General features: G+C 49.1%; 2 protein-coding genes across 4 annotated transcripts in view; one reads left to right on the forward strand and one right to left on the reverse strand.

The window, feature by feature from the left end:
- ZNF843 (zinc finger protein 843) lies at positions 1 to 16914 on the reverse strand. Its single transcript, XM_063797783.1, is given in 3 exon segments — positions 1 to 3794; positions 3796 to 4552; positions 10005 to 16914. Coding segments are annotated over 2 exon segments (1044 nt in total). The 5' UTR covers positions 4218 to 4552; positions 10005 to 16914; the 3' UTR covers positions 1 to 3172.
- The window catches only part of ARMC5 (armadillo repeat containing 5), an 18554-nt gene continuing 7769 nt past the window's right edge, over positions 16914 to 27698 (forward strand). For 2 of the 3 annotated variants that reach the window (XM_063797780.1, XM_063797781.1), the window contains exon 1: positions 16914 to 27642. In XM_063797780.1, the coding sequence (XP_063653850.1) occupies positions 27604 to 27642 (39 nt within the window). In that variant the 5' untranslated portion in view covers positions 16914 to 27603. The remainder of the gene's footprint in view (positions 27643 to 27698) is intronic. The other variant, XM_016929757.4, reaches the window with a different exon arrangement.

A 27698-nucleotide genomic window follows, 5' to 3' on the forward strand; every position in this document is an offset into this window, starting at 1 on the left:
TTTAAAGGTTGAGGCTGTAATTTTATTTTCTTCCATTTCATAATAGTGTAGTGACACATCACAATACATCTCTACACTGTGACTTGATTTCTCCCGAATCTGTGTCTGATGCTGGGAACACTGATGTTCTGGCTGAATCCATGACACTTGCACACTTGTGCTCAGTTTGCCTCATGACTGGGGTCACTCCAGCCAAGGCTGCAAACTAGGACAGAGTTTGAAACTGGTGCTCCCCTGCGAGACCTTTACTTCACATATTACGGAACCAGGACCACTAGGCCAGCTGGTCTATAAAGAGCTCCTAAAATGGCAACCTATTAATCTCAGATTTTTTTTTTAGACGGAGTCTCACTGTGTCGCCCAGGCTAGAGTGCAGTGGTGCGATCTCAGCTCACTGCAGCCTCAGCCTCCTGAGTAGCTGGAATTGTAGATGTGCGCCATCACGCCCAGCTAATTTTTGCATTTTTAGTAGAGATGGGGTTTCACTATAATCTCACCATCTGAAATTATGGCCAGACTGGTCTTGAACTCCTGACTTCAGGTGATCCATCTGCCTCAGCCTCCCAAAGTGTTGGGATTACCAGCGTGAGCTACCGTGCCTGACCATAATCTCAGATATTTTCTAAACCAGTATTTTGCCACCAGTAAATGCTGATTATTAAAAATACACTCAAAGGCCTTTTTGTCCTATGACTGATGCTGCTGAAAATTTGATGTAACCGTCTTGGCAATTTGTGGTAATCTCATTTCTACAAATGTGTGGAGGAGATGCACGAGACCCGAGTAAATAATATTGTTTTCAGTTGCTTTTTTCTGTTATCACTATAGACATAACCATGGAATCATCGAATGACAGGCACAATAACCAGGAAGACATAGATTGATTGGGTGGGGTCACCTTCATAGTCACCTTGGCTAACTTTCCAATTATGTACACATTGTATCTTGGGAGGACAACAAGGATGAAAGAAACCCAAGTTTTAGCATAGAATACTTGAGCAGCTGGAAGTGGTTCCTTCACATAAGTAATATTAATTGAGCACCCACTGTGAGCCAGGCCCTGCACCAGGGTCTCTGCTCTCGTGGAGCTCAGTCTGCTGGGGAGATAGACAGGTTACCAGACAGACATGCCCTATGTTCTTAATGCCACTGGAGCACTCACCACATCAGGTGTGACACGAGAGGTGGGGCAGTCTCTAAGTGGAAGTGGGGCTCATATGAATGAGTAGGGCAAGTCTGGGAGACAGAAAAGGGGAAAGGTCATTTTGGGCAGTGGAAAGAAATAAATCAAGTGCAAAGACACAGAGGTGCAGGAGGCCCTGGCCAGCAAAGGCACAGAGGTCAGGCGAAGCCCAATGGAGAAGCATGCATGCCATGCTAAAGCATTTGAACCCTGTTCTGTAGGCCCTGCTGGGGTCAGTGGAGGGGGTGGAGGGGTGGGAGTGGCAGGCAGGAGATCCTTTCGGGCAGGAGACTGACATCAGATTTAGTGTTGGAGTCTGGAGTCTGAGGGAGGAATCTATAATAACTGGTAGGTTCTATGGATGCTGAACCAGAATGCAGAGGCAGGAAGCAGGGGAGATTGGCTAGGAGTCTTCTGCAACAGTCCAGGCTCATGATGACAGGACTTGCACCTGTGAGAGAGCACAGGCCACAGAGGGCACGGGGTGCTGTCGAAAAACTCTTCTGAGGTACAACAAGTAGACGGCAGTGCCTGATACTACTTGGATTGGGAGAAAGAGGCATCAAGGATTGAGGTAGCAAGCTTGGAACCGAACCAGTAATGCTACCACAGACGTTCATGCAGTTTAAATTCTCATAGGGTAACTTTTTTTCCTCACTCTAATAGCACATCGTTAAGACAACCAACAAACTTTTTTTTTTTTTTTTTTTTGATTCGGAGTCTCGCTGTCGCCCAGGCTGGAGTGCAGTGGCGCGATCTCGGCTCACTGCAAGCTCCGCCTCCCGGGTTCACGCCATTCGCCATTCTCCCGCCTCAGCCTCCAGCTTGGCTGGGACTACAGGAGCCCGCCACCATGCCCGGCTAATTTTTTTGTATTTTTTTTAGTAGGGACGGGGTATCACCGTGTTAGCCAGGATGGTCTCGATCTCCTGACCTCGTGATCCGCCCTCCTCCGCCTCCCAAAGTGCTGGGATTACAGGCGTGAGCCACCGCGCCCAGCCGACAACCAACAAACACGTTTAAAAATACTTATCTAAAAAGCACAAGAGAGGCTGGGTGCGGTGGCTCATGCCTATAATCCCAGCACTTTGGGAGGCTGAGGTGGGCGGATCACCTGAGGTCAGGAGTTCGAGACCAGCCTGGCCAGCATGGTCAAACCCCCTCTCCACTAAAAATACAAAAATTAGCTGGGCGTGGTGGTGGGCGCCTGTAATCCCAGCTACTCAGGAGGCTGAGGTAGAAGAATCGCTTGAACCCGGGAGATGGAGGTTGCAGTGAGCAGAGATCATGCCACTGCACTGCAGCCTAGGCAAAAGAGCACGATTCCGTCTCAAGAAAAAAAAAAGGAGAGAGAAATAATATTAATCACTAATATTAAGATAACACAATATTATTCCTGTCCACACCAAGAATATACCTTGTATATTGTTACTTCGATAATATACCTTTGCCTACTACCTACCTAAATCCTTTTGTTATTTTAGTTATTTTAGAGAGACAGGGTCTCACTCTGTCTCTCACGCTGGGGTGCAGTGGCCTGATCATAGCTCACTGCAGCCTTGAACTCTCCAACTCAAGCGATCCTTCCGCCTCGCCCTCCTGAGTAGCTGGGACTACAGGCCAGCGCCACCACACCAGCTCGTTTTATTTTTATTTCACAGAGATGCGGTCTCGCTAGGCTGCCCAGGCTAGTCTCAAATTCTTCGGGCTCACGCGATCCTCCCACCTCGGTCTCTTAAAGCGCTGGGATTACAGGTGTGAGTCACCGCCCGCAGCCGCACCTGCCTAAATCCCTTAATGTATAAGGGAAAGGAGTGAGAATTCAGGGGAAAAAAACAAACAAAATAGCCCCCAGCACTTCTGAGAAAGATCTGCCATACAGAAAAGCCGTCCTGAGCGGGTCTGTGTGGAGGGAGGGGACTGCATCTCAGATCCACAGTCCACCGGCGGCTGCAACAATTCCACCCAGGGCTGCAGCACGCTGGTTCTTCAGTGTCGGGCCAGGTTGGACCTCCGGCTGGAGGCCTTCCACACCGGAAACACTGGTAGGGCTCCTCTCCAGTGTGGGTTCGAGGGCGGCGGAGGAGCTCGGCACTGTCGCTGAAGCCTGGCCCTGGCCTCGCCGAGCGGTCGGGCCGCTCTGTGCTGCGAGGCCTTCCGGGCTGGCTCAGGGTAGCCTGGGGCCTGAACCGCCTCCCGCGAGTCCCGTCCCGCGCTCGCACAGCTTCTGGGCCCCATCGCCCCCTCCTGCTGAGCTGCCGGCTGGGTGGCTGGCGGAACCTGGGCAACTTCCAGGCCTCCCGGAGGCACTGCAGGCACTGCAGGAAGGCCGGATGGAACCAGAGGCTGGAGACTGAGTGGGGGGCCAGGATAAAGGAAGGGAGGTCGGGGCAGGAGTGTGGATGGGGGCAGATGTTGAAGGAAGGACCCGGGGCTCCCACAGGGCCGGAGCCCGGAGGTGCTGTCCGGGGCGACTGAGCTGGGTGCGAGGCTGACGCTCTCCACGCTCCCACCCCTGCAGGTCTTCTCCCCTGGGTGCGGAAGGACGCGCTGGGAGAGGGAGGTCTTCTCATTGACACTGTCACCGCAGCTGCAGCAGCAGAAGGGACACTCTCCTGTGTGAATTCGCTGGTGGCCGATCAGCTTCCACCGGTCCCCAAAAACCTGCTGGTACTGGGGACAGACGCAGGGCTTCGGCCAGTGTGTGCACCTTGGTGAGCCAGCAGCAGAGCTGGCCGCTAAACCCTTGCCGCACTCCCGCAGACGAATGGCTTCTCCCGAGTGGACTCGCTGGTGCTTGATGAGGTTGGAGCGGCCACAGCAGGTCTTGCCGCACTGGGGACAGCGACAAGGTCTCTCGTCAGTCGCTGTGGACCCGCCAGTGCTGGAGGAGGAATGCGCTCTGAGTAAAACCCCTCCCGCAGGCCTTGCACTTGCAGGGCTGACGGCCCTGGGTGAATCTGCCGGTGCTGCAGCAGGAAGGAGCTCTGGCTGAAACGCTTTCCACAGTCAGGGCAAAGGGGAGGCTTCTCATGAGCAGGGCTTCGGAGATGACCGCTCAGGGAGTAACTGTACGGGAGGCTTTGCCGCACTTGGCGCAGCTGTGGGGCCTCTGCCGCACTCAGGCTTCCCGTGGCCACGAGCTCACAGTCTGGGAGCAGCACCCGGCCCCAGGCCTCGGGGGCTGTCTGGAGAGTTCTCTAATGTAAGACGCTGGGCAATGTCATCTGAAGATGTTTCTTGAGGCTCTCGGGCATGTCCCTGGGTGTTCCCCATCACTAAGTCCATCCTCTTGGATACGCTGGTCCTCACTGCCGTGTCCAGTTCCTGCGGAAGGAAAGATTTCAGATCCCAGAGCCATCATTCTCTCTAGAGGGAGAGAAAACCACAGAAAAATTTTACTACAAACTGCAAAGGAGACTTTGCTTTCAGAATCCTATAATCAATGCTTCTTTATTACTATTTTACGTTTTCTTTCCTTCTTCTTCTTCTTCTTCTTCTTCTTTTTTTTTTTAAAGACAGGGTCTATTTCTGTTGCCCAGGCTGGAATGCAGTAGTATGATCTCTGATTACTGCAACCTTTTCCTCTCTGGCTCAAGTGATCCTCCCACTTCAGTCTCTCAAGTAGCTGGGACTGTAGTTGCACACCACTAGGCCCAGCATTTTTTTTTTTTTTTTTTTTTTGGTAGAAGCTGGTTTTTATCATGTTGCCCAAGCTGCTCTCAAACTCCTGGGCTCAAGCGGTTGGCCCACCTGGGCCACCCAAAGTGCTGGGATTGCAAGCATGAGCTACCATGCCCGGCTTCCTATAATCAATGCTTTTTTTTTTTTTTGAGAGGGAGTCTTGCTCTGTCACCCAGGCTGGAGTGCAGTGGTGCTATCTATGTCGGCTCACTGCAACCTCTGCCACCCGGGTTCAAGTGATTCTCCTGCCTCAGCCTCCTGAGTAGCTGGGATTACAGGCACCTGCCACCATGGCCGGCTAATTTTCTTTTGTATTTTAGTAGAGACAGGATTTCACCATGTTTTTCAGGCTGGTCTCAAACTCCTGAGCTCGTGATCCACCCACCTTAGCCTCCCAAAGTGCTGGGATTACAGGCGTGAGCCACTGCACATGGCCAATCAATGCTTCTTAATAGTAAGATTTATTTTAAAATTTGGATTGGGGTTATAAGACTTTCAGTAGTCTTGGATATTACCATCTTTATCCTGAATGAAAGTGTAGCAAGAGGCTGGGCACAGTGGCTCATGCCTATATTCCTAGCACTTTGGGAGGCTGAGGCCAGAGGATCCTTGAGCCCAGGAGACTAACCTGGGCAACAAAGCAAGACCCTGTCTGTATTAAAATTACAAAAGCGTGGTAAGGATCATTTCCTCATTAACCTTAAACATCCAAACACAAACCATCAAAAAGAATCAACTTCAGAAAGACATTATTGCTTTATTGGTTAAGGTGATTAAAAGAAGGGGGCCCCTCAGGCCACAAAGATAATTAACTGATTGTCACAAACCATATTGAAACTCTTTTTTAAAAAGGGTATAGATAACTTTTAATTTACAATTTTAACAAAGTAGCCAAGAGTAGAGTTTGCAATAGGACTAGAAAGTATTCCAGTGGCTCATATATAAGTGGGCTAATTTTATCTATTTTTAGGCCTATTAGGCCTGTCAGTCTGGATTTTCCATTACTTGGAAATGGGGACTGGGGAACAGATGCTTCTGGCCACTCAGCCCTGGCTTGATCCTTGGGTCTCATCTCTCTCTCTCTCTCCCTGTTTGTGCTTCACCTCTCAGCGGATACTTGGCTCTTATCTCAGGACCTGACCTCCCACTGAGCTCCAAGCCTGCAAAGCATGCTGCCACCCAGGTATTTCCCCCTTAACATCCTGCCATCACTTCAAATTTAATACCCCTATGCCAAAAAATCACTGACTCCTAATTTCACTTTTGTTGGTGGCACCAGTTTTATTCTCTTGGACACCTAAGCTCAAAAACAGTGGAACTTCTTTTGACTCATCGCTCTCCTTCCTTCCCTAGAAGTGAGCTACCATTTAAAAGTGATGTGCTCATTCTCAGCAAACTATCCCAAGGACAAAAAAACAAACACCGCATGTTCCCACTCATAGGTGGGAATTGAACAATGAGAACACTTGGACACAGGAAGGGGCCTGTTGTGGGGTGGGGGGAGGGGGGAGGAATAGCATTAGCAGATATACCTAATGTAAATGACGAGTTAATGGGTGCAGCACACCAACATGGCACATGTATACATATGTAACAAACCTGCACATTGTGCACATGTACCCTAAAACTTAAAGTATAATAATACAAAAAAAAGTGATGTGCTATCATCAGTCACCGGGAAATGCAAATTAAAACCACAAGGAGTGCCCTTATGCACCCACTAAAATCGAGCAGACTGAAGGTGCTAACTGTTGCCTGAGGATATGGAGTCTCACACGTTGCTGGGGAAATGTAAAATGGCCTGGGCATTTTGGAAACCAGTTTTGGTTAACAGTAAATTAAATGTACACTTACCACATGACTCAATAATTCTACTCTTAGGATTTACTCAAGGAAAATAAAAACATATGTCCACACAAAGACTTTTTCACAAATGTGCATATCAGCTTTATTCATAATAGGCATAAGCTAGAAACATCCAAATGTCCATCAATGGGTGGAAGAATAAAGTGTGGTTTACTCATGTAACAGAATACTAGCAACAAAGAGGAACTGCTGTTACCTGCAAGCAATGGATGAATCTCAAAATTATGTTAAACCAGAGAAGCCAGACACAAGAGAATACATACTATATGATTCAATTTCTGTGAAATTCTATTTCTACAAAAAGCAAAACTTACTCATAGGGGCAGAAAGTAGACCAGTGGTTCTCTGGGGCTGGGTCAGGGAGAGAGCAGCTGACTGCATGGGGCATGAGAGGGTGATGGCAAAGTTCTGCACCCTGAATGTGATGATGGTTATGCCCGTGTACACATTCACCAAAAACCAGCAACCTGTACACTTAAAATGGGTGTGTTTTATATATAACTTATACTTCAGTAAGTGTCAGCACAGATAGGCTAAGCTTCTTCTGAGATGTAACACAGGTAGACAGGAGTATCAGTGCTGACTGGCCAACTATCTTTAAAATATTTTATTAAGCTATAAATAATACGGAGTTGAAATAGCCAGGACTTACAGTGTACTTACTACGTGCCAGGTACTATTCTAAGAGTTTCCACATATTGGTTAGACCTCACAACAACTCTCCAAGATACTAACGATTACCCCATTTTACAGATGAAGAAACTGAGGCATAGAAAGTTTAAGTAATTTAGAAAAGCCATATATACGGTAAAAAAATTTTTGGCTCCAGGGAGCTTCCTCTGAACTACTATGCCACAATACTTCTCATTAGGACAATTTTGAAATAGACACACTCCTTCCTCCATAATTTCATCTCCTCTACAAAAAATATTTTCACGTTTGCATATTTTATTCAGGCTTTGCCAACATGCATATGCATTTTAACTACTCCATAATCATAGTTTAGACACAGAGCAAGAGGAAGCCATTCCAAGCAACAGACGAGTCTAATTTTGCTCTCTGAAAAATAAGCATTTTTTTTAACTTATGAACATTTCTCATTCATTCACATTCTTTCATAATGATCTATTTTAATGGCTTTGTTTGAAATACCATATTATATTGTATTCATTTCCTTTATTATTGGAATAGATCATTAGTAGAGATAATGCTGTAATGAGCATCTTCATGGAATGCACAGAGCTTATTTTTTTTCCATGTGGAATCTTTTATGTAGGAATCATTCCCAGGAGCGCAGCTGCTGCCCCATATAAGAAAGGGCCTCTGGCCTCGATAAAGCAGCAGCTCTTATACCAGTATGAATGAGCTACTGTTCAATTTGCTAGCGCCTGAGACTGGTCCAGACTCCAGCCCATTCATGGTCTTGAGAGCCCTAGGAAGACCACAGCAATTCCCGCAGCTCTCCTTTGGGAGTCAGGGGGACCTGTTACCAAAATCAGTCCTTGTGCCAATTAAAAGTACCACAGGCTGCCAGAAATTTCCATCTAGTTTTCTACTATCACTCAACATTCTTCCTGTGACTATAACTCCTCTCCTACATTCCCTGTCATCAGCCTTGCCCAGGCTTTCCTAATCTCATCCCTAGATGAGTGTGTTTTCCAGTTGGCCTTTTGTGATTTGATTCCCCTCTCTTCCAATGGATGATCTGACACAAGGGCTGTCAAGCATGCTTGTTACTGTAGGGCAGTGTTTACTGTTTTCACAGCATGGAACCCACAGAAAATGTTACAACATGAGTAACTCACAGGGATAAAGGGTTGAGATTGCTCCCTACTGAAGGTGCCCGGCCCAGTGCTTCGGGCCACCCTAGGCCCTACCTACCTTCCTCAGGGGTTAAAGCAGTGGTTCTCAGTGCTAGCTGCACATTAGGATTACCTGGGAGCTTTCAAAATTATTTTGCCTGTGCTGCACCCAGGAGTAACAACATACAGCCAAGGTTAAGAACCTTTTTAGCTAAATGGTTATCTGTTTATCCTCAGTTACCGCCACAGCTTATCCTTCTACTACAGTGCCTCCTGAGTAATGGGCACACCGTACAGTATTATTATTGATTATTATTAGTATTAGAGACAGGCTCTCCCTCTATCATCCAGGCTGGAGTGCAGTGGCACCATCATGGCTCACTGCAGCCTCGACCTCCTGGGCTCAAGCGGTCCTCCCTCAGCCTCCTGAGTAGCTGGGATCACAGGTGTGCACCACCACACCTGGCTAATTTTTTTTTTTTTTTTAAATAATTAGTGTAGACAGGATCTCATTGTTGCCTACGCTACTCTCCAACTCTTGGGCTCAAGCGATCCTCCCGCCTTGGCTTCCCGAAGTGCTGGGATTACAGACGTGAGCCGCAGCGCCCGGCAGAATACAGAAGTAATAAACTAAGGTCAAGGCCATGTACTGAGGTGTTCAAGGCTCTGAACTGCTGGACTCAATGTCACAAGATAAATTTTAACCTCACCAAACCCTCTCAGCTTAAGAGTATCTGCTAAGTTCTGAGAAAGCAAACGGGGCGTGTGAAAAGATGGGTGTTCATGCCTGTGTGTATGTGGGGTCGGTGATGCGGTTAAGGACAGAACCCAGGGGAGGACTCCGGGACGGGGGAGGCGGCTGAGATTTTAAGGCGGGCCGGGTGTGCTGCAGCCAGCACTGCCGGAGAATCGCTGGGAAACGGCTCCAGCAGGAGAATGGAGGGTGGACGGCCGGCCACAAAGGCGGTGGAGGTGCTGGCCCGCCCCTTCCCTCCTGATAACACCGACGTGCGTGTGGGGTCCACGGAACGCCCCACCAAGCCTCGCCTGGCGCGGGGTCGAGGGGCTCGGCGGAGGCGCGTGTTCAGGTGGAGGCGGTGGGCCCGGGCTGCGGCCCTTCGCTCGATTTTATTTATTTATTTATTTATTTATTTATTTATTTATTTATTTTTGAGAGGGAGTCTCGCTGTGTTCCCCAGGCTGGAGTGCAGTGGCGAGATCTCGGCTCATTGCAACCCCTGCCTCCCGGGTTCAAGCGATTCTCCTGCCTCAGCCTCCCGAGTAGCTGGGACCACAGGCGTCTGCCACCACGCCCGGCTAATTTTTGCATTTTTAGTAGAGAAGGGATTTCACCATATTGGCCACGCTGGGCTCGAACTCCTGACCTCGTGATCCGCCCGCCTCGGCCTCCCAAAGTGCTGGGATTACGGGCGTGAGCCACCGCGCCCGGCCCCTTCGCTCGCTCTTACCCGGTGAGGTCCCGTGCCCGCGTACCTCCCGCATGACACTTGGGCGTGCGGCCGAGCCGGGAGCGCCCCTGCCCCGCGAGCCGCCCCCGAGAGACACGGCGGATCGGAACCCAGCCGGGCGCGTAGCTCCGGGAAGGGGACGTGGCGAGGACCCGGCAGCCGCGGGGCCTGTGGGGAAACGTGGTCCCCGCAAGGGACCCTGGGAGCTGGAGGCGTCCTGGCTCGGCGTCCGGAGCCCACGGCCCAGGACTAGGATACCGGGGGTCTCGGGCGTCCTCCCTAACCTCAGTCATAGGGCGCTCCGTATCCAGCCCGCCCTGCTTGTCTCTCGCTTCCCCCAAATACTGCCCCGACCTGTCCCCTGGCCCTCACCAAGACAGGGAGAAACGACCGAGACACTGAGGACTCCGCTAACAGCTGCCTGAGACCCAACCCCTCCACTCCCTGACCAGGATGAGAGAGTCCGCGCCATGCGCATGCACACGCGCGGGCCTCTCCTCCTCCCACCTTTTGCGCGTCTCGCCCGGGAATCGAAGGAAGGGAATGACGGCGCGACGGCGACCCCTAGGGGCGGGAGGAGGCGCTAGGAGCGGGGCTGGGAAGCGCCATGGTGCAGGTTGAACGGGGACATTGGGTCACCGGGATGGGTGGAATTAGGGTAGGGCGAGTGAGGCACTGGCTTCTGGCACAGAATTTAAGGAGACACCCCAAAATTTAGTAATCAGGATACACAGACTGAGCGCAGTGGCTCACGCCTGTAATCCCAACACTTTGGGAGGCCAAGGCGGGAGGACTGCTTGAGGCCAGGAGTTAGGGATCAGCCTGGGCAACAAAGCGAGACCCCCATCTCTACAAAAAAAAATTAAAATTTAGCCAGACTTGGTGGTGGGCGCCTGTGGTCCCAGCTACTCAGGATGCTTAAGTGGGAAGATCACTTGAGCCCAGGAGGTTGAAGCTGCAGTGAGCTATGGTGACACCTCTGCACTCCAGCCTGGGCAACAGAGCAAGACCATGTCTCTTTAAAAAAAAAAAAAAAAAAAAAAAAAAAAAAAAAGCCAGACGCGGTGGCTCACGCCTGTAATCCCAGCACTTTGGGAGGGCAAGGGTAGTGGATCAGTTGAGGTCAGGAGTTCGAGACCAGCCTGGCCAACATGGTGAAACTAAAAATACAAAAATTATTCTACTAAAAATACAAAAATTAGCCGGGTATGGTGGTGCACACCTGTAATCCCAGCTACTTAGGAGACTGAGGCAGGAGAATCGCTTGAACCCAGGAGGCAGAGGTTGCAGTGAGCCGAGATCATGCCACTGCACTCCAGCCTGGGTGAAAGAGTGAAACCCTGTCTCAAAACAACAACAACAACAACAACAACAACCACCCAAAGTATATTATATGCACACCCTACTGAGTTTGATTCCTGGTTCCACCAGTTAATAGCTGTGGGAGTTTGGGCAGTTTGGTGAATCTAATCTCTGTATCTCAATTTCTTCATCTGTAACATGGCAATAATAACAGCACCTACTTACCTCATAAGGTTGCTGGGAAGATTCAAGGAGATAAGCCAAGTGAAGAGCTTAGCACAATGTCTGGCACATGGTAAGTGTTCAGTGACTGTTAGTCAGTTGGTGGCTATGGCAGCCATCTGCTGAGATAGTTCTCAGTGATCCTACTCCTGGTGTTCACACCCTTTTTAGTCCCTTCCCACAATGCACCAGGGTTGGTCTATGTGACCTGTGGAATACTATAGGAGTTTCTTTCTTTCTCTCTTTCTCTCATTCTCTTTCTTTCTTTCCTCTCTCTTTCTTTCTTTTTTTGACAGAGTCTTGCTCTATCACCCAGGCTGGAGTGCAGTGGCACGATCTCGGCTCACTGCAACCTCTGCCTCCTGGGTTCAAGTGATTCTCGTGCCTCAGCCTCCCAAGTAGCTGGGATTACACATACGGCCACCACATCTGGCTAAATTTTGTAATTTTAGTAGAGATGGGGTTTTGCCATGTTGGCCAGGCTGGTCTCGAACTCCTGACCTTAGGTGATCCACCCACCTCAGCCTCCCAAAGTGCTGGGATTACATGCATGAGCCACCGTACCTGGCAAGAATTACTTATAATTAGGTTATAAAAGTCATGACAGTGAAAACCTCCCAACTTATTCTGAGGCCAGTATTACCCTACTATCAAAATCAGACAAAGACATCACAAGAAAACTAGAGACTAATATCTCTTATGAATATAGACATAAAAATCCTCAAGAAAATACTGGCAAATAAAATTCAGAAATATATAAAAAGGATAACCAGGTGGGATTTATCCCAGGAATGTACGGTTAGCTTAACTTATGAAAATCAATTAATACACTACATCAATACAATAAAGGAAAACATTATTATTTCAATCGGTGTAAAACCAGCATTTGACAAAATTCAGCACCCTTCATCATAAAAATACTCAGCAAACTAGGAATAGAAGGAAACTCAATTAACGTGATAAAGGGCATCTATGAAAAAACCCACTGCCAACATCATACTCAATGGTGAGAGAATAAAAGCTTTTCCTCTAAGATCAGAAACAAGAAAGGGATGCCCACTTTTGCCACATCTATTCAGCCTTGTACTGGAAGCTCTCACCAGTTCTTGCCTGGAAGCTCTTGCCATGAGGCAAGGAAAAATAAAAAGCAAGCAAATCAGAAAGGAAGAAGTAAAACTATCTCCATTTATAGATGAGGTGATTTTATAGAAAATCCTAAAGAATCTATGAAAAAAACTTTGTTAGAGCTAATAAACAAATTCTGCAAAGCTGTAACAACAAAATCAATACAGAGAAGTCAGTTGTGTTTCTATACTCTTGATATATTCTATATTCTGGTGTAGTCTATTTTCTGCTGCTATAACCATGCCACAGATTGGGTAATTTATAAAGAAAGGAGATTTATTTGGCTCACAGTTCTGTAGGCTTAGAGGTCCAACAGCATGGCACCAGCATCAAGGGTCATCCATGGCAGAAGGTGAAAGTGCTTTGTATTAGTCTGGTTTTCACACTGCTGTAAGGAACTACCTGAGACTGGGTAATTTATTTTAAAAAAAAAAAGAAAGAAAGAAAAAAAAGAGGCCAGGCGCAGTGGCTCACGCCTGTAGTCCCAGCACTTTGGGAGGCAAGGTGGGCAGATCACTTGAGATACAGAGTTTGAGACCAGCCTGGCCAACGGTAAAACCCTGTCTCTACAAAAAATTTAGCTGGCTATGGTGGCAGGCACCTGTAATCCCAGCTATTCAGGAGGCTGAGGCAGGATAATTGTTTGAACCTGGGAGGCAGAGGTTGCAGTGAGCTGAGACAGAGCTACTGCACTCCAGCTTCGGTGACAGATTGAAACTCGGTCTCAAAAAAAAAAAAAAAAAAGTTTAATTGACTTACATGGCTGGGGAGGCCTCAGGAAACTTACAATAATGGCAGAAGGTGAAGGGGAAGCAAGGCACATCTTACATGGCAGCAGAAGAGAAAGGGAGAGCAAAGAGGAAGAGCCACACACTTATCAAACAACCAGATCTCCTGAGAATTCGATCATGAGAATAGCAAGGGGGAAGTCCACCCCCATGATTCAGTCACCTCCCACCAGGCCATTCCCCCAACATGTGGGGATTACAATTTGAGACAAGATTTGGGTGGGGACACAGAGCCAAACCATATCAGGCATGCAATCTTGTGAGACGTGAGACACAGAGAGAAATAGCACTGAATTTATCCTTGTATCAGGAGCCTACCCCTGTGATAACTAACTCATTCCCATGATAATGGCATTAATCCACTCATGAGGACAGAACTTTCATGACCTAATCACCTCGTAAAGGCCTCATCTCTTAATATTGTTACAATGGCAATTAAATTTCAACATGAGTTGGAGGGGATGTTCAAACCATAGCACTCTCAATAAAAAATTATACAATAGGCAGGGCGAGGTAGCTCACTCCTATAATCCCAGCACTTTGGGAAGCCAAGGTGGGCGGATTACCTGAGGCAAGGAGTTCGAGACCAGCCCAGCCAACATGGCAGAACACTGTCTCTACTAAAAATACAAAAATTAGCTGGACATAGTGACACACACCTCTAATCCCAGCTACTCGAGAGGCTGAGGCACAAGAATCCCTTGAACCTGGGAGGCAGAGGTTGCAGTGGGTTGCGATTGTGTCTCTGCACTCCAGCCTCAGCGACAGAGGGAGACTCTGTCTCAAAAAAAAAAAAAATTAAAAATTAAAAAAATATATGTATATATACAAGGTAGATATTGAATATCTGCATGCAAAAGAATGAATTTGGATCCCTATATCACAACACATATAAAAGTTAACTCAAATTGAATCATAGAACTAAAAGTTAGGACTCTTAGAATCTTTATAACTTTGAATTAAGCAATGCTTTCTTAGATATGACACCAAAAGCACAAGCAACAAAAGAAAAAAATACAGAAACTGAACACCATCAAAATTGAAACCTCTTGCGCTTCATATGACATTATTCTTTAATTTTTTTCTTTTTCTTTCCAAATACCCAGACGTCAGGGAGATTCACAGGACATTATTAAGAAAAAGAGAAGATAAAAAAGAAAAGAAAAGGAGAAGATAACCCACAGAGCAGGTAAAAATCTTTGCTAATCATATATCTGGTAAGGGATTTGTACCTAGACTGTATAAAGAACTATTGCAACTCAATGATAAAAAAGACAAATAATCCAATTTAAAAATGGAATTAGGCTGGGCACGGTGGCTCACGCCTGTAATCCCAGCACTTTGGGAGGCTGAGGTGGGCGGATCACCTGAGGTCAGGAGTTTGAGAACAGTCTGGACAACATGGTGAAACCCTGTCTCTACTAAAAGTACAAAAATTAGCCGGGCATGGTGGCATGTGCCTGTAATCCCAGCTACTCGGGAGGCTGAGACAGGAGAATCACTTGAACCCGGGAGGCGGAGGTCGCAGTGAGAAGAGATCACGCCACTGCACTCCAGCCTAGGCGAGAGAGCAAGACTCAGTCTCAAAAAAAAAAAAAAAAAAAAAAAAAGGAAAGAAAGAAAGAAATTAGTCGAGTGTGGTGGCCTGCACCTCTAGTCCCAGCTACTCGGAAGGCTGAGAATCACTTGAACCATGGAGGCGGAGGCTGCAGTGAGCCGATATTGTGCCACTGCACTCCTGGGCAACAGAGGAGTCCTTGTCTCAAGAAAAAGAAAGAAAAAGAAAAAAAATTAAATGGGCAAATGACTTGAATAGACAGTTCAAAGAAGTTATATAAATGGCCAATAATTACATGAAAAGATCCTCAACATCATTAGTCCTCAGAAAAATGCAAATCAAAACTACAACGAGGTGCCACATCATACATATTAGGATGGTGATAATAAAAAAGACAGGTAATTACGCCAGTAGTGGCGGCTCATGCCTGTAATCCCATCACTTTGAGAGGCTGAGGTGGGCGAATCACCTGGGCTCAGGAGTTCAAGACCAGCCTGGTGAACATGGTGAAACCTAGTCTCTACTAAAAACACACAAAAAATTAGCCAGGCATGGTGGCAGGTGCCTGTAGTCCCAGCTACTCAGGAGGCTGAGGCAGGAGAATCACTTGAACCTGGCAGGTGAAGGCTGCAGTGAGCTGAGATCACACCACTGCACTCCAGCCTGGGAAACAGATGGAGACTCTATCTCAAATAATAATAACATTATTATTATTTTTAAAAATAATATTTAAAAAACATTAAAAAATTTTTTTAAAATAATATTTTTAAAAATGATATTTTTAAATGATAATATTTACAGGCAGTGGCTCACACTTGTAATCCCAGCACTTTGGGAGGCCGAGGTGGGCGGATCACCTGAGGTCAGGAGTTTGAGACCAGCCTGGCCAACTTGGTGAAACCCTGTCTCTACTAAAAATACAAACATTTGCTGGGCGTGGTGACAGGCGCCTATAATCCCAGTCACTTGGGAGGCTGAGGCAGGAGAATCACTTGAACCTGGGAGGCGTAGGTTGCAGTGAGCTGAGATCACGCCACTGCACTCCAGCCTGGTGACAGAGTGAGATTCCGACTCAAAAAAAAAAAGCTGAAAAGACAGTTAATTAACAAGTTTTTGTGAGAATGTGGAGAGACTGGAACCCTCACACATGGCTGGTTGGAACGTAAAATCATTCATTAACTTTGGAAAATGGTCTGGCAGTTCCTCAGATGTTTAAACATAGAGTTATATGATCCAGCAATTTCCCTTCTAGATATGTAACCAAAAGAAATAAAAGCATATTCCACAAAAACCTTGTACGTGAATATTCATAGCAGCATTATTCATAATAGCCCGAGTGGAAACAACCCAAATGTCCGTCAACTGATGATTGAAGAAATGAAAGTGGCATATCCATGTCTTAGTCTGTTTTGTGCTGCATCGTAGAATGCCTAAGGCTGGATAATTTATAAAGAATAGAAATATCTTTCTTTCAGTTCTAGAGGTTTGGAAGTCGAAGGTCAAGGGCCCTGCATCTGGTGAGGGCCTTCTTTCTGCCTCATCCCACAGCAGAAAGCGGAAGGGCAAGACAGAGCAAGAGAGGGGGTGGGGTGGGGGCAGAACCCATCCATTTATCTATCAGCTGTCCACTCCCTTGATAACTAACCTACTCATGCAATAATGCCATTAATCCATTCATGAGGGAAGAGCCCACATAACCTAATCACTTCTTAAAGTTCCCACCTCTCACCAGTTGAATTGGAGGTTAAGTTTCCAACACATGAACTTTAGGGGACAGGTTCAAACCACAGCAATCCATAAAGTGAAACTGTATTATTCCTAATAAAAAGAAATGAGATACTACAGTGTGGATGAACCTTGATAACATTATGCTATATGAAAGAAGCCAGACACGAATGACCACACATTGTATGATTCCATTTATATGACATGTCCAGAATAGGTCATCTGTAGAGATAAGATGTAGATTAGTGGTTGCCTAGGGTTGGGGTATAGGGGGTGTTATGGACTGAATGTTTGTATCGCCCCCAAATTTATACATTGTTTAACCCCCAGTGTGACTGTATTTGAAGACAGGGCCTGGCTGGGCATGGCGCCTCACGCCTGTAATCCCTGAACTTTGGGAGGTCAAGGCAAGCAGATCACCTGAGGTCAGGAGTTCAAGACCAGCCTGGCCAACAAGGTGAAACACCGTCTCTACTAAAAATTCCAAAAAATTAGCCAGGTGTGGGGGCAGATGTCTGTAATCTCAGCTACTTGGGAGGCTGAGGTAGGCGAATGGCTTGAACCCAGGAGATGGATGTTGCAGTGAGCCGAGACCACGCCATTGCACTGCAGCCTGGGCAAAAGCAACGAAACTCCCTCTCAAAAAAAAAAAAAAAAAAAAAAGATAGGGCCTGTGAGGAGGTGACCTTAAATAAGGTAATCAAGATGAGGGACTTCCAAGAGGAGTGCTGGCAATTAAGAGAGCTGGGGCCAGGTGGGGTGGCTCACACATGTAATCCAGCACTTTGAGAGGCCAAGGTGGGAGGATCCCTCGAGCCTAGGAGTTCGAGACCAGCCTGGGCAACATAACAAGACCTTGCCTCTATTTATAAATTCAATTTATTATTTTTTTTTTTAAAAAAGGGAGAGAACTGCGAGGAAATAAAAAGAGAAAGGGCCAAGGCCAGGTGCAGTGGCTCACACCTGTAATCCCAGCACTTTGGGAGGCCGAGGCAGGCGGATCACGAGGTCAGGAGATCGAGACCATCCTGGCTAACACGGTGAAACCCCGTCTCTACTAAAAATACCAAAAAAACAAAACAAAACGAAACAAAAAACTAGCCTGGTATGGTGGCATGCGCCTGTGGTCCCAGCTACTCAGGAGGGTAAGGCAGGAGAATCGCTTGATCCCAGGAGGTAGAAGTTGCAGTGAGCTGAGATCGCGCCACTGCTCTCCAGCCTACGTGACAGAGCGAGATTCCGTCTCAAAAAAAAAAAAAGAGAGAGAGAAAGGGCCAAATATTTCAATTCTAAGGTTTGGAATTTGTTGTTGTTGTTGTTCTTTTTTATTTTGAGGGGAAAATGTTGAAGCAATTTAAAAGTGTACTGTAGGAGAATAAATATAGCAATATTGTTACCAAAAAAATCCAAAAACCAAAAACCCAAAACCCAAGAACAAAACCTTCCCAAGGTGCTGACAAAGCCCCGAATCTCCAGGCTGCAAACATTCTCCTGGCTGCTCATTTGTGAGGATCCAGTGACCTGTGTCCACTGCTGGGAAGCGAAGCATCTGCTGGTGTGGTGTAGCCATGCTGGGGGCATGGCGAGGCCTGTGGATGCAGTTCTCTGCGCTCTGCCCTGTGCTCTCTCTGACGTCTTCCACATCCCCACCTCTTCACCCTCTCTGGGGCTTTCTTCTCTACCCATCTAGGGACTACAGCCCAGAAAAATGCTACCACACCACACATTGCATTTAGTTGTCACGACTCTCTAGTCCCCATTATTCCAGAGCATCACCTCAATCATTTCTTGATTCTGATCACCTTAAAACTGTTTGTTACACCTGTAGTCCCAGTACTTTGGGAAACTGAGGTGGGAGGATTGCTTGAGCCCAGGAGTTCAGGACCATCCTGGGCAACGTAGCAAGACCCGTCCCTACAAAAAAAAATTTTTTTTAAATTAGCTGGGTGTGGTGGCATATGCCTGTAGTCCCAGCTACTTGAGAGGCTGACACAGGAGGATCACCTGAGCCCAGGAGGTCGAGGCTGCAGTGGGCTGTGGTCGCACCACTGCACCCCAGCCTGGGTGAGGGAGAGACCCTATCTCAAAAAACCATAAAAAGCTTTTTGTAATTGGGATGGCACTGCTCCAGGGCTTTCCAGAGCTAGGGAATATATGGACATTTACACACATCTGCATGCACATACACATATACACACCCATACTAATTTCTACGTCTATCTAAACACTTTCTGAAAATCCTGAGTCTACTCCTATACCTCCAGTTCCAATTCGACACCACAAGGGCCACCCACATTCTCTCCCTTTCCCGAGCTGTGTCTCGGTTTTCTCTGACACTGAGAAACCTGGCTGTTATCTTTCAAATGTGTACTTATTTGACCAATAGCTGGTGGAAGCAGTTTCTTATCTCTCTCGCCATCTCCTTCCCGTGGCTGATGCCTTCCTAATCCTATCAGGTTCTGCCACGCCAAGCCAGGCCACCCTCTCGTGTGGACACCCTCCCCCACCTGCTGGAGGTCTGATGCATGCTCTGGCTTGCTGCGTCTCACTCCCCACACCCGGCAGAGGCCTCTTTGGCTCTGCCTGCCCCTAGAGGCTGTAAGACAGCATTGTTCAGGAAAGGGAGGAAAGGGAATGGGTGTAGGAAAGGAAGAGCGGATCTCCTTTGAAGAATTCTCTTTAAAAAAAATTATTTTTTTAGAGACAGGGTCTCACTCTGTTGCCCAGGCTGGGGTGCAGTGGCACAATCCTAGCTCACTGCAGTCTCAAATTCCTGGGCTCAAGCGGTCCTCCTGCCTCAGCCTCCTGAATAGCTGGGACTACAGTGAACATCACCACACCTGGCTGGTTTTTTAATTTTTTCTAGAGATGGGGTTTGCTATGTTGCCCAGGCTAGTCTCCAACTCCTGGGCTCAAAACATCCTCCCACCTCAGCCTCTCAAAGTGCTGGGATTATAGGTGTGAGTCACCACCTTTTTTTTTTTTTTTTCTGATTTACTATAATATTTCTAGTAAGCCATTGGCTTAGAAACCAGATTCACTAATTAATTCATTTACCCTTTCATGATACAAAATTTTTTAACTGAGTGAGGCCTTTCCTGAGAATTGAGCGCATGAGCTTTGGTGCATGGACCTGGAAATCTCTGCTTCTTGAACTCCTAGGGGCACTTCATTCACTCCTGGTGCTCAGCAAATTTCTGAATGGGGGAGGTTGGCCAGCCTGGGAGAGGTCACCCACGCCAGGAAGTCTCAGTACCTCTCTATTTATCCTATCACTTGGGAATCCTCTAGGATCTGTTTCAGGGAGTCTCTGGTTAGCCCTGAGACATAAGTGGTGCGGGTGAGACTCCTGGGGCCTATCTCAGAGGTCCTCACACCCCTGAGATTAAATCAGTCAGGAGGCAGGGTGGAGAGGGGAGTGTCCTATCAGGTCTGAGGAGGTTGTCAACTTCCTGGACTTCTTGCTAAGGACTCCTCTTCCCACCCTTCATGGGTAGCTGAGGTCAGGGAATCTGTAGGGACAAGACTTTCTTTTAAATGCTAATCTGCTGACTAACCCTGAGTCTGGGAATGCCTCCAAAATGTCAAGCTGATGTGTTTTTTTGTTTTTTGGTTTTGTTTTTTTTTGTTTTTGTTTTTTGAAACGGAGTCTCACTCTTTCATCCAAACTGGGGTGCAGTGGCACGATCTTGGCTCACTGAAACCTCCACCTCCTGGGTTCAAGCAATTTTCCTGCCTCAACCTCCCAAGTAGCGGGGATTACAGGCACGTGCCACCATGCCTGGCTAATTTTTATATTTTTGGTGGAGACAGGGTTTCACCACGTTGGGCAGCCTGGTCTCGAACTCCTGACCTCAGGTGATCTGCCTACCTCGGCCTCCCAAAGCACTGGGAATACAGGCGTGAGCCACCGTGCCCGGCCCTCATGGGAAGAGGAAACACCTCTTCACTCTAAGTTTCCTCCAAAACAACCCTTGTGCTATTCCAGAAATCAGATGCTGTGACACCCACAACAACCTGTACATTCCTTCCAGAGCATGCATACTTTTTCCCCACGATATAAGCCCTGGGTCTGGGGCCTTGCAGTGCAGAGACCTCCGTTTCGCAGGTAGACCATGCTTCTGCCTGTAAGTTTTCCTAATAAATCACCCAATACCAGCAAACTGGATTGTCTGCCTTCTTTGGTTTCTTGGCTCCATTAGCATTTGGAGTCACTTTACATGACTCTTTCTCAGAATTGAATCCCTGACCTCCTTTTTGCAGGTCTTGGATCTGCCAGCCATTCCCTTTCCCATCACCATCCTGTTCCCAAATGGACCCCTGGTCTCTGTCCCTGGCTAGGGATTCACCTGCGCCCATGGGTGAATAGCCCTGGGGCCTTCAGCCTTGCAGCTGCGCTGGGGTAGAAGGTAGGCAGGTCTGCCCTGAGCCAGCCTCCCCTCCTCAGCCCTTCCTGGGACAGCCTCCCCCTCTTCCTCCACTCCTTTGGGAAAGGGACCCAGATCCCAGGAAAGAGAAGCTGCCGATCACCTCGGCAGTGTGGGGGCCTTTCTCGTGGCTCTCTATGCTTGCCCCATGTGGGATGCTGGGGACTTAGCAGGGACAGTGCAGACAACAGTCTCTATCCTCCTGGAGAATGCCTATGGGGATGTCCAGGGAAGGGAGGGAAGGAGGGAATCTGGCCTGGGATGGGGGGCACTCCTCCAGCATCCCAAGTACCCCTCCAAAACCGCCTGCCTCACCACAGCTGAGCATCCAGGTATTTTTGGTAGAGACAGGGTTTCACCATGTTGGGCAGGCTGGTCTCGAACTCCTGACCTCAGGTGATCTGCCCACCTCTGCCTCCCAAAGCGCTGGGAATACAGGCGTGAGCCACCGTACCAAGACATCCCACAGCACCAGCCTGTGTGTGTCTTGCCAGGCTCAGAGCTGGGAACCTGGAACCCAGGACTGGGTGAGCTCAGAGACATAACTGTGACTGTACTGGAGTCAGTCTTATGCCCAGAGCTAAGCAGAAGCAGGGCCAGCCCAGAGGAGACGATGTTACCGACTCCTACCCCCTCCTGTCTAGCGCTTAGAGTACCTCTGTACTGGCTTGCTTCCTACAGTTGCTCTGGGAGGAATGTGTGCCAGAGACCCTGACCTCTGACCCAGGCATGCAAGGGTCTGCCTTGCCTAGTTGAGCCTGTGCACTCTGTCTCTGCCTCCCTTCAGATAGGGAAAGGAGCTTCAAATTATGGGGTGATGTCATAGCACAGAGTGGAGATGGGGTGGCAGGGAGACAGGGAGGCTCAGGGAAGGAGGCCAGGTATTTCACAGAGGAGTTCTGGGGGAGAAGAAGGAAAATGGCAGAGTAGGGAACAGGAAGGGGTGAAGGAAAGGGGAAAAGTGCCTTCACTGCATGGAAAGGTCCTTCTCACCCACAGTGGGGTGGGATGGAGACTGTAACCTCAAGTACTTTTCTGCAGGGGACAGGCAAGTAACACATATGAAACGTGCTGAGTCAGGGATGCAAGAGGGAGTGTCCCTGTTCCTATGTCCAGGACAGCCACTACTCAACAAACTGCTGCCATAAAGATCCAATGTTGCAGCATCTTCTGATATAAATAATAAAGCAGGCCGGGTGTGGTGACTGACGCCTGTAATCCTACCACTTTCGGAAGCCGAGGTGGGTGGGGGAGGGAAGGGCCGGGGCAGGGGATCTTTTCTTTTTTTTTTTTTGAAACGGAGTCTTGCTCTGTCACCCAGGCTGGATTGCAGTGACAGGATCTCCGCCCACTGCAAGCTCTGCCTCCTGGGTTCACGCCATTCTCTTGCCTCAGCCTCTTGAGTAGCTGGAACTATATAGGCGCCTGCCACCATATCCAGCTAATTTTTTGTATTTTTAGTAGAGACAGGATTTCACCTTGTTAGCCAGGAAGGTCTCGATCTCCTGACCTCGTGATCCGCCCACCTAGGCCTCCCAAAGTGCTGGGATTACAGGCGTGAGCCACCACGCCCGGCCAGGAGGGGATCATTTGAGCCTAGGAGTTCAAGACCAGTCTGCAACCTGGCAAGATCCTGTCTCAATTAAAAACAACAACAACAACAACAAACCAAGCCCCAGAAATCGACTGTGATGTGAAATCTCCTTATTTAAATGTTGGCTCTTTAAAAAAATAAAAAGACCAGGTTAGGTGGCTCACATCTGTAATCCCAGCATTTTGGGAGGCTGAGACCAGAGGAACACTTGAACTAAGAAGTTCAAGACCAGCCTGGGCAACACAGTGAGACCCCGTCTCTACAAAACATTTTTTAAAAATCAAAAAATTAGCCAGGTGTGGTGGTGTATGCCTGTAGCCCCAGCTTCTTGGGAGGTTAAAGTGGGAGGATCTCTTGAGCCCAGGAGGTTGAGGCTACAGTGAGCCACAATTGCACCACTGCACTCCAGCCTGGATGACAGAGTGAGATTCTGTCTCAAAAATAAATAAATAAATAAATAAATAAATAAATAAATGGGCATGGTAGCTCACACCTGTAATTCCAGCATTTTGGGAGGCTGAGGCAGGGGGATCGCTTGAGCCTGGAAGTTTCAGAGACCAGCCTGGGCAACAAAATGGAACCTCAAAAAGTAAAAATCTTGGCTTGTTTGAAAACACACACACACACACACACACACACACAGCCAAAACAAATGTGTTTCCCATCTCGGGCTTGGGCACTGGGTCACAAGCTTGGACAGTGAAGCTACTTCTAAACCCAGCACAGGGTACAGTGGATGCAGGACATGGGATAAAATCCTGTTAGATTAAGCCCGTCCCTCTGCTTCTGAGGTCTGGCCTGCCTCCCTGTTCTGGTCAGAACCTGTTTTATGCAATTGGAGAGGAGAGGGGTCCCAGGAGTATTTGCCCTAATGTGAGAAATTAGATTACGGGTCTCTGAAAGGGATTCTGCAAACCAATCCTTCTTCCAAGCCTACTCTACGCATACCTAATATTCTTAAGCAGTTATGAATTTTGCAGAGGTCTACAACACTTGACACTCACTCAAGGCAACTCTGAGGAAACTGAGGCTTAAAGGCCACTAGTAAGCAGTGTAAAAAGGACCTGATCATGACAATTATTCTTTGAGTGCCTACCATGCATGTGCTGGGCTCAGGCCCTTCACTCAAACCCTGGCTCGTACTCTCTGAAGGGTCCTGGGTGAGGAAGATGTCAAGAACCCCATACCTCATCACTGACTCCCTGCCGGGGGCATGTGCTGCTCCCAGCCTGAGATGAGTGCTGTTCATTACACGTCATCTCCATGAAGCCTCCCGCATTTGCTCCAGGAAAGGCCCGTTCGCCACCCTGGCGTCATTCACTCTGTGTTGCTGATATTGAGTCTGTTTCCTTCAAGGGGCAACAGGCTACCCAAGGACTGGGGCTGCTGCCTTCATTTCTGTAACCTCCGGGGGGAGCTCTTGTGTGAGCCGCATGATGGATGCTTGCTAACAGCTCTAGGCAAGAGGCAGAGGGAAACTGAGGTCTGCCGAGTCATCCCTGGCCCAGGTACTTCATGCGTGTGCAGTGTTGCTGTGGAATCTTTACCACAACCTCCCATCCCTGTTTTACAGATGAAGAAACAGGCTCAGAAGAGGCAGACGTGTCTAAGGTCACACAAGCCTTGACACCATGAGCTAGAAGCTGAGGGTGAGGTCACTTCACATCCCTTCCCTTTAGCTTCTACTCTATGTGGGTAGCGTCCTCGACACAGAAGGCCTGATAAAAGATGGCAAAATTGCCAGGCATGGTGGCTCATGCCTGTAATCCTAGCACTTTGGGGGGCTGAGGCGGGTGGATCACTTGAGGTCAGGAGTTCGAGACCAGCCTGACCAACTAGAGGCTGGTCTTTAGTAGAGGGTTGGTGAAACCCTCTACTAAAAATACAAACACTGGCTGGCGTCGTGACGCAAGCCTGTGGTCCCAGCTACTCGGGAGGCTGAGGCAGGAGAATCACTTTAACCCAGGAGGCGGAGGTTGCAGTGAGCTGAGATCGTGCCACTGCACTCCAGCCTGGGCAACAGAGTGAGACTCTGTCTCAAAAAAAAAAAAAAAAAAAAAAAGATGGTAAAATTGGGGGGCAGCAGACCAGATGCCTGGACTGATGGTAGGACTGTCCCACAAGGGGTGGACATTAGGTCCTTGAAACAGACAACTCCCTCCCCCAGCAGGGAAGGGAAGGGCCTCAGAGCTTGGTGTCTACTCTGAGCACAGGCAGGTGCTTTGGGAAGCCTACCCTTGGCTCCCACATACACAAAGTTTTGCCAGTAGAAATATATGTTTGGGCAATGCCCAGGCAAAAGGGCCATGTTCAGTCCCCAATGTCCAGGCACAAAGGACTCTTCGCCACTCTTCCCTCTCTTGACAGAGTGGCAGAAAAGGAGCCTGGGGAACTTGGAAGGGAAGGGGATAAGGCAGGGGAAGGGGCAGATGACAAATCCTGGGCCTCTTGCCCCTGCCCAGAAATGCAACAAAGCAACCCCTGAACTCAACATACAGGTCTGTTCTGGGGCCCCCACCACCCTAGCATCACCCATAATGATAGTTCTCACGTGCTGAGAGGACTTTTGAAGGGCTCACACACCCAGGGCTCACACAATGGTCCCAAGTTCAAATTCTCTGGCCCATCTGCCAGAACACAGGATCCCTCATGGTTCCCTCTGGAGGTTAGGAATGCCCCGCCTGCGTGCTGCCATGGAACTCCTCACAGGGGCTTGCCTGATTTCTGGTCCCATTCCTCTGGGAAGAGGTAGCTGTTGTTCTAGGTGTGATTAACCCCATCACTCCCTAGGCCTGTGAAGGGACTGTGTCAGCTACTGCCAGATCTGCAGGCAGCTGGGTCCACGCTGGATAGCTCCCGCCATTCCAAAACTCTCCCTTTAGCTGGTCGACGTTCTGTCTTTGTAACTTCAAAGAACAAACCTAAGCCCTCTCAGCTGACTGGGCTCTTTGAAGGCAGTGATCACAGATCTAGTGTTCTGATTCTTCCAGACTGGGGCTCCTTTGTTAAAAACAAATTTTAAATTTGTTATTTTTTTGAGACACTCTCTGTCGCCCAGGCTGGAGTGCAGTGGCACGATCTTCGCTCACTGCAGCCTCCGCCTCCCGGGGTTCAAGTGAGTCTCCTGCCTCAGCCTCCCGAGTAGCTGGGATTACAGGCGAGAGCCAACACGGCTAGCATTTTTTTTTTAAGTAGAGACAGGGTTTCAATATGTTGGCCAGGCTGGTCTCGAACTCCTGGCCTCCAGTGATCCGCTAACCTTGGCCTCCCAAAGTGCTGGGATTACAGGCATGAGCCACCATGCCCAGCCCAGACTGGAGTTCCTTGACTTAGCAAAGGGTTGGGCAAAAAGATGTGGAGACCCCCTCGCCCCAACCGAATCCCATCATTAGCTCTAAACTCAACAGCCCTAAGGGAGCAGAAGGGGGTCTGCTTAGAGATCCTGGTTCCTTCCATTTCCTTGAAGTCCGAACCAAAGTCAGAGCTGAAGTTTCAGCTAAAATTGAAGCCAGGGCTATTTGCAGAGGCTGCCGCCCTAGTGCGTCCTCTGGTGCTGGCCCAGGTTGGAGCTTTGCGCTAGGGCCCTGCCACACTGCAGGCAGACGCAGGGGTTCTCGCTGCTGTGGGCCGCCTAGTGGATGGGTAGGTGGGAGCTGTGGCCGAAGGTCTGGCCACACTCACCACCAAGCATCAGGTTTCCGGACTTTGTGACTGTGCTGGTGCCGCAGCAGATTCCAACTGTGCACAAAACTCTTACTACAAACAAGGCACTTAGAGGCCTTCTCACCCATGTGGAGCGCAGGTGCTGCAACAGGTTGGAGCCAAGGCTGAGACTCTTGCCGCAGTCCCCTCAGCGGTAAGGCTTTTAGCCGTGTGAGCGCGCTGGTGCTGGATCAGGTTGGAGCTGACGCTGAAAGTCTTACCACACTAGGCACAAGCATAGGGCCGAAGCGATGGTCACACTCGGGGCAGGAGTGCGGCTTTTCACCGGTGTGTACCCAGTGGTGCTTAACCAGATCAGAGCCACATCGGAAGCTTCTGCCATAACCCGGACAACGGTAAGGCTTGTCACCAGACGGGCTGCCTTGGTGGTGAATGAAGCCGGGGAGGCAGGCTGTGGTCAGTCCACATTTCCGGCACTCGCAGGTTTTGGGGCTTGTAGACGGTTGCTCTTGGCAAAGGCTTCTTCCTCCCCAGGGCTAGAGCCTGACCATTTTCCGGGCGGGCAGCTGCCCCGACCACACCAGGAAGGGCTGCTCAGGCGGAGCCACCTCGCAATCCAGGGGTGACCTGGGGGCTCCCCGGGATGCGAATGTCCCGCTCCCCCGCCGCCCCGCCCCGTCCGGATTCTCCCTCGCCTCTTCTGGCGCGGCCGACTGCGCTGCGGGTGAAGAACTCCCCGTTTCCTAGATGCCAGCTCCTGAGCTCACGAGCACGTCCAGAGCGGAGGACACTCGGGACACCAGGGTCCAGCTCCGGAAACGGAAAATTCCACAAGCCCGTCACTCTAGGAAGCGGCAGCGAACGTTCTCGGTAGGTTTAACCCTCTTCTTCCTCTGACCGAGCGAGGGCTCCCCGTCTGCGGCGCGGTCAGGACCCCGCACTTTCGGCCCGGCTCGGGGTTCTCGGAGTCCGTCCCAAGGCCGGGCCGCACCACCGCTGGGGGGCAGCGAAGCGAGCCTAGAGGAGGAAAGGCGGTCCCCGCCGAGTGCACGCCGGAGGCGGAGCACGGCACGAAGGCTCCGTGGTCGGACTTCCTGGCTGTTCGGAGGCCCCGGCCCACCTGGAGGGCCCTGGAAGAGTTTCCAGTGCTTCCCGAGGTAGGCGTGAGAAGCTCGACGCGGACCACATCTCCCTCATGCACCGCCCGCACGTCCCAGGATGCGCTGCGATTAAGGTACCGCCGCGCCTCGTGTGCAAGGACAGACTTCCGGGGTCGAGAACTACAACTTC

This window comes from Pan troglodytes, chromosome 18 (genome assembly GCF_028858775.2).
Source record: "Pan troglodytes isolate AG18354 chromosome 18, NHGRI_mPanTro3-v2.0_pri, whole genome shotgun sequence".
In the NCBI taxonomy this organism is placed as follows: Eukaryota; Metazoa; Chordata; class Mammalia; order Primates; family Hominidae; genus Pan; species Pan troglodytes.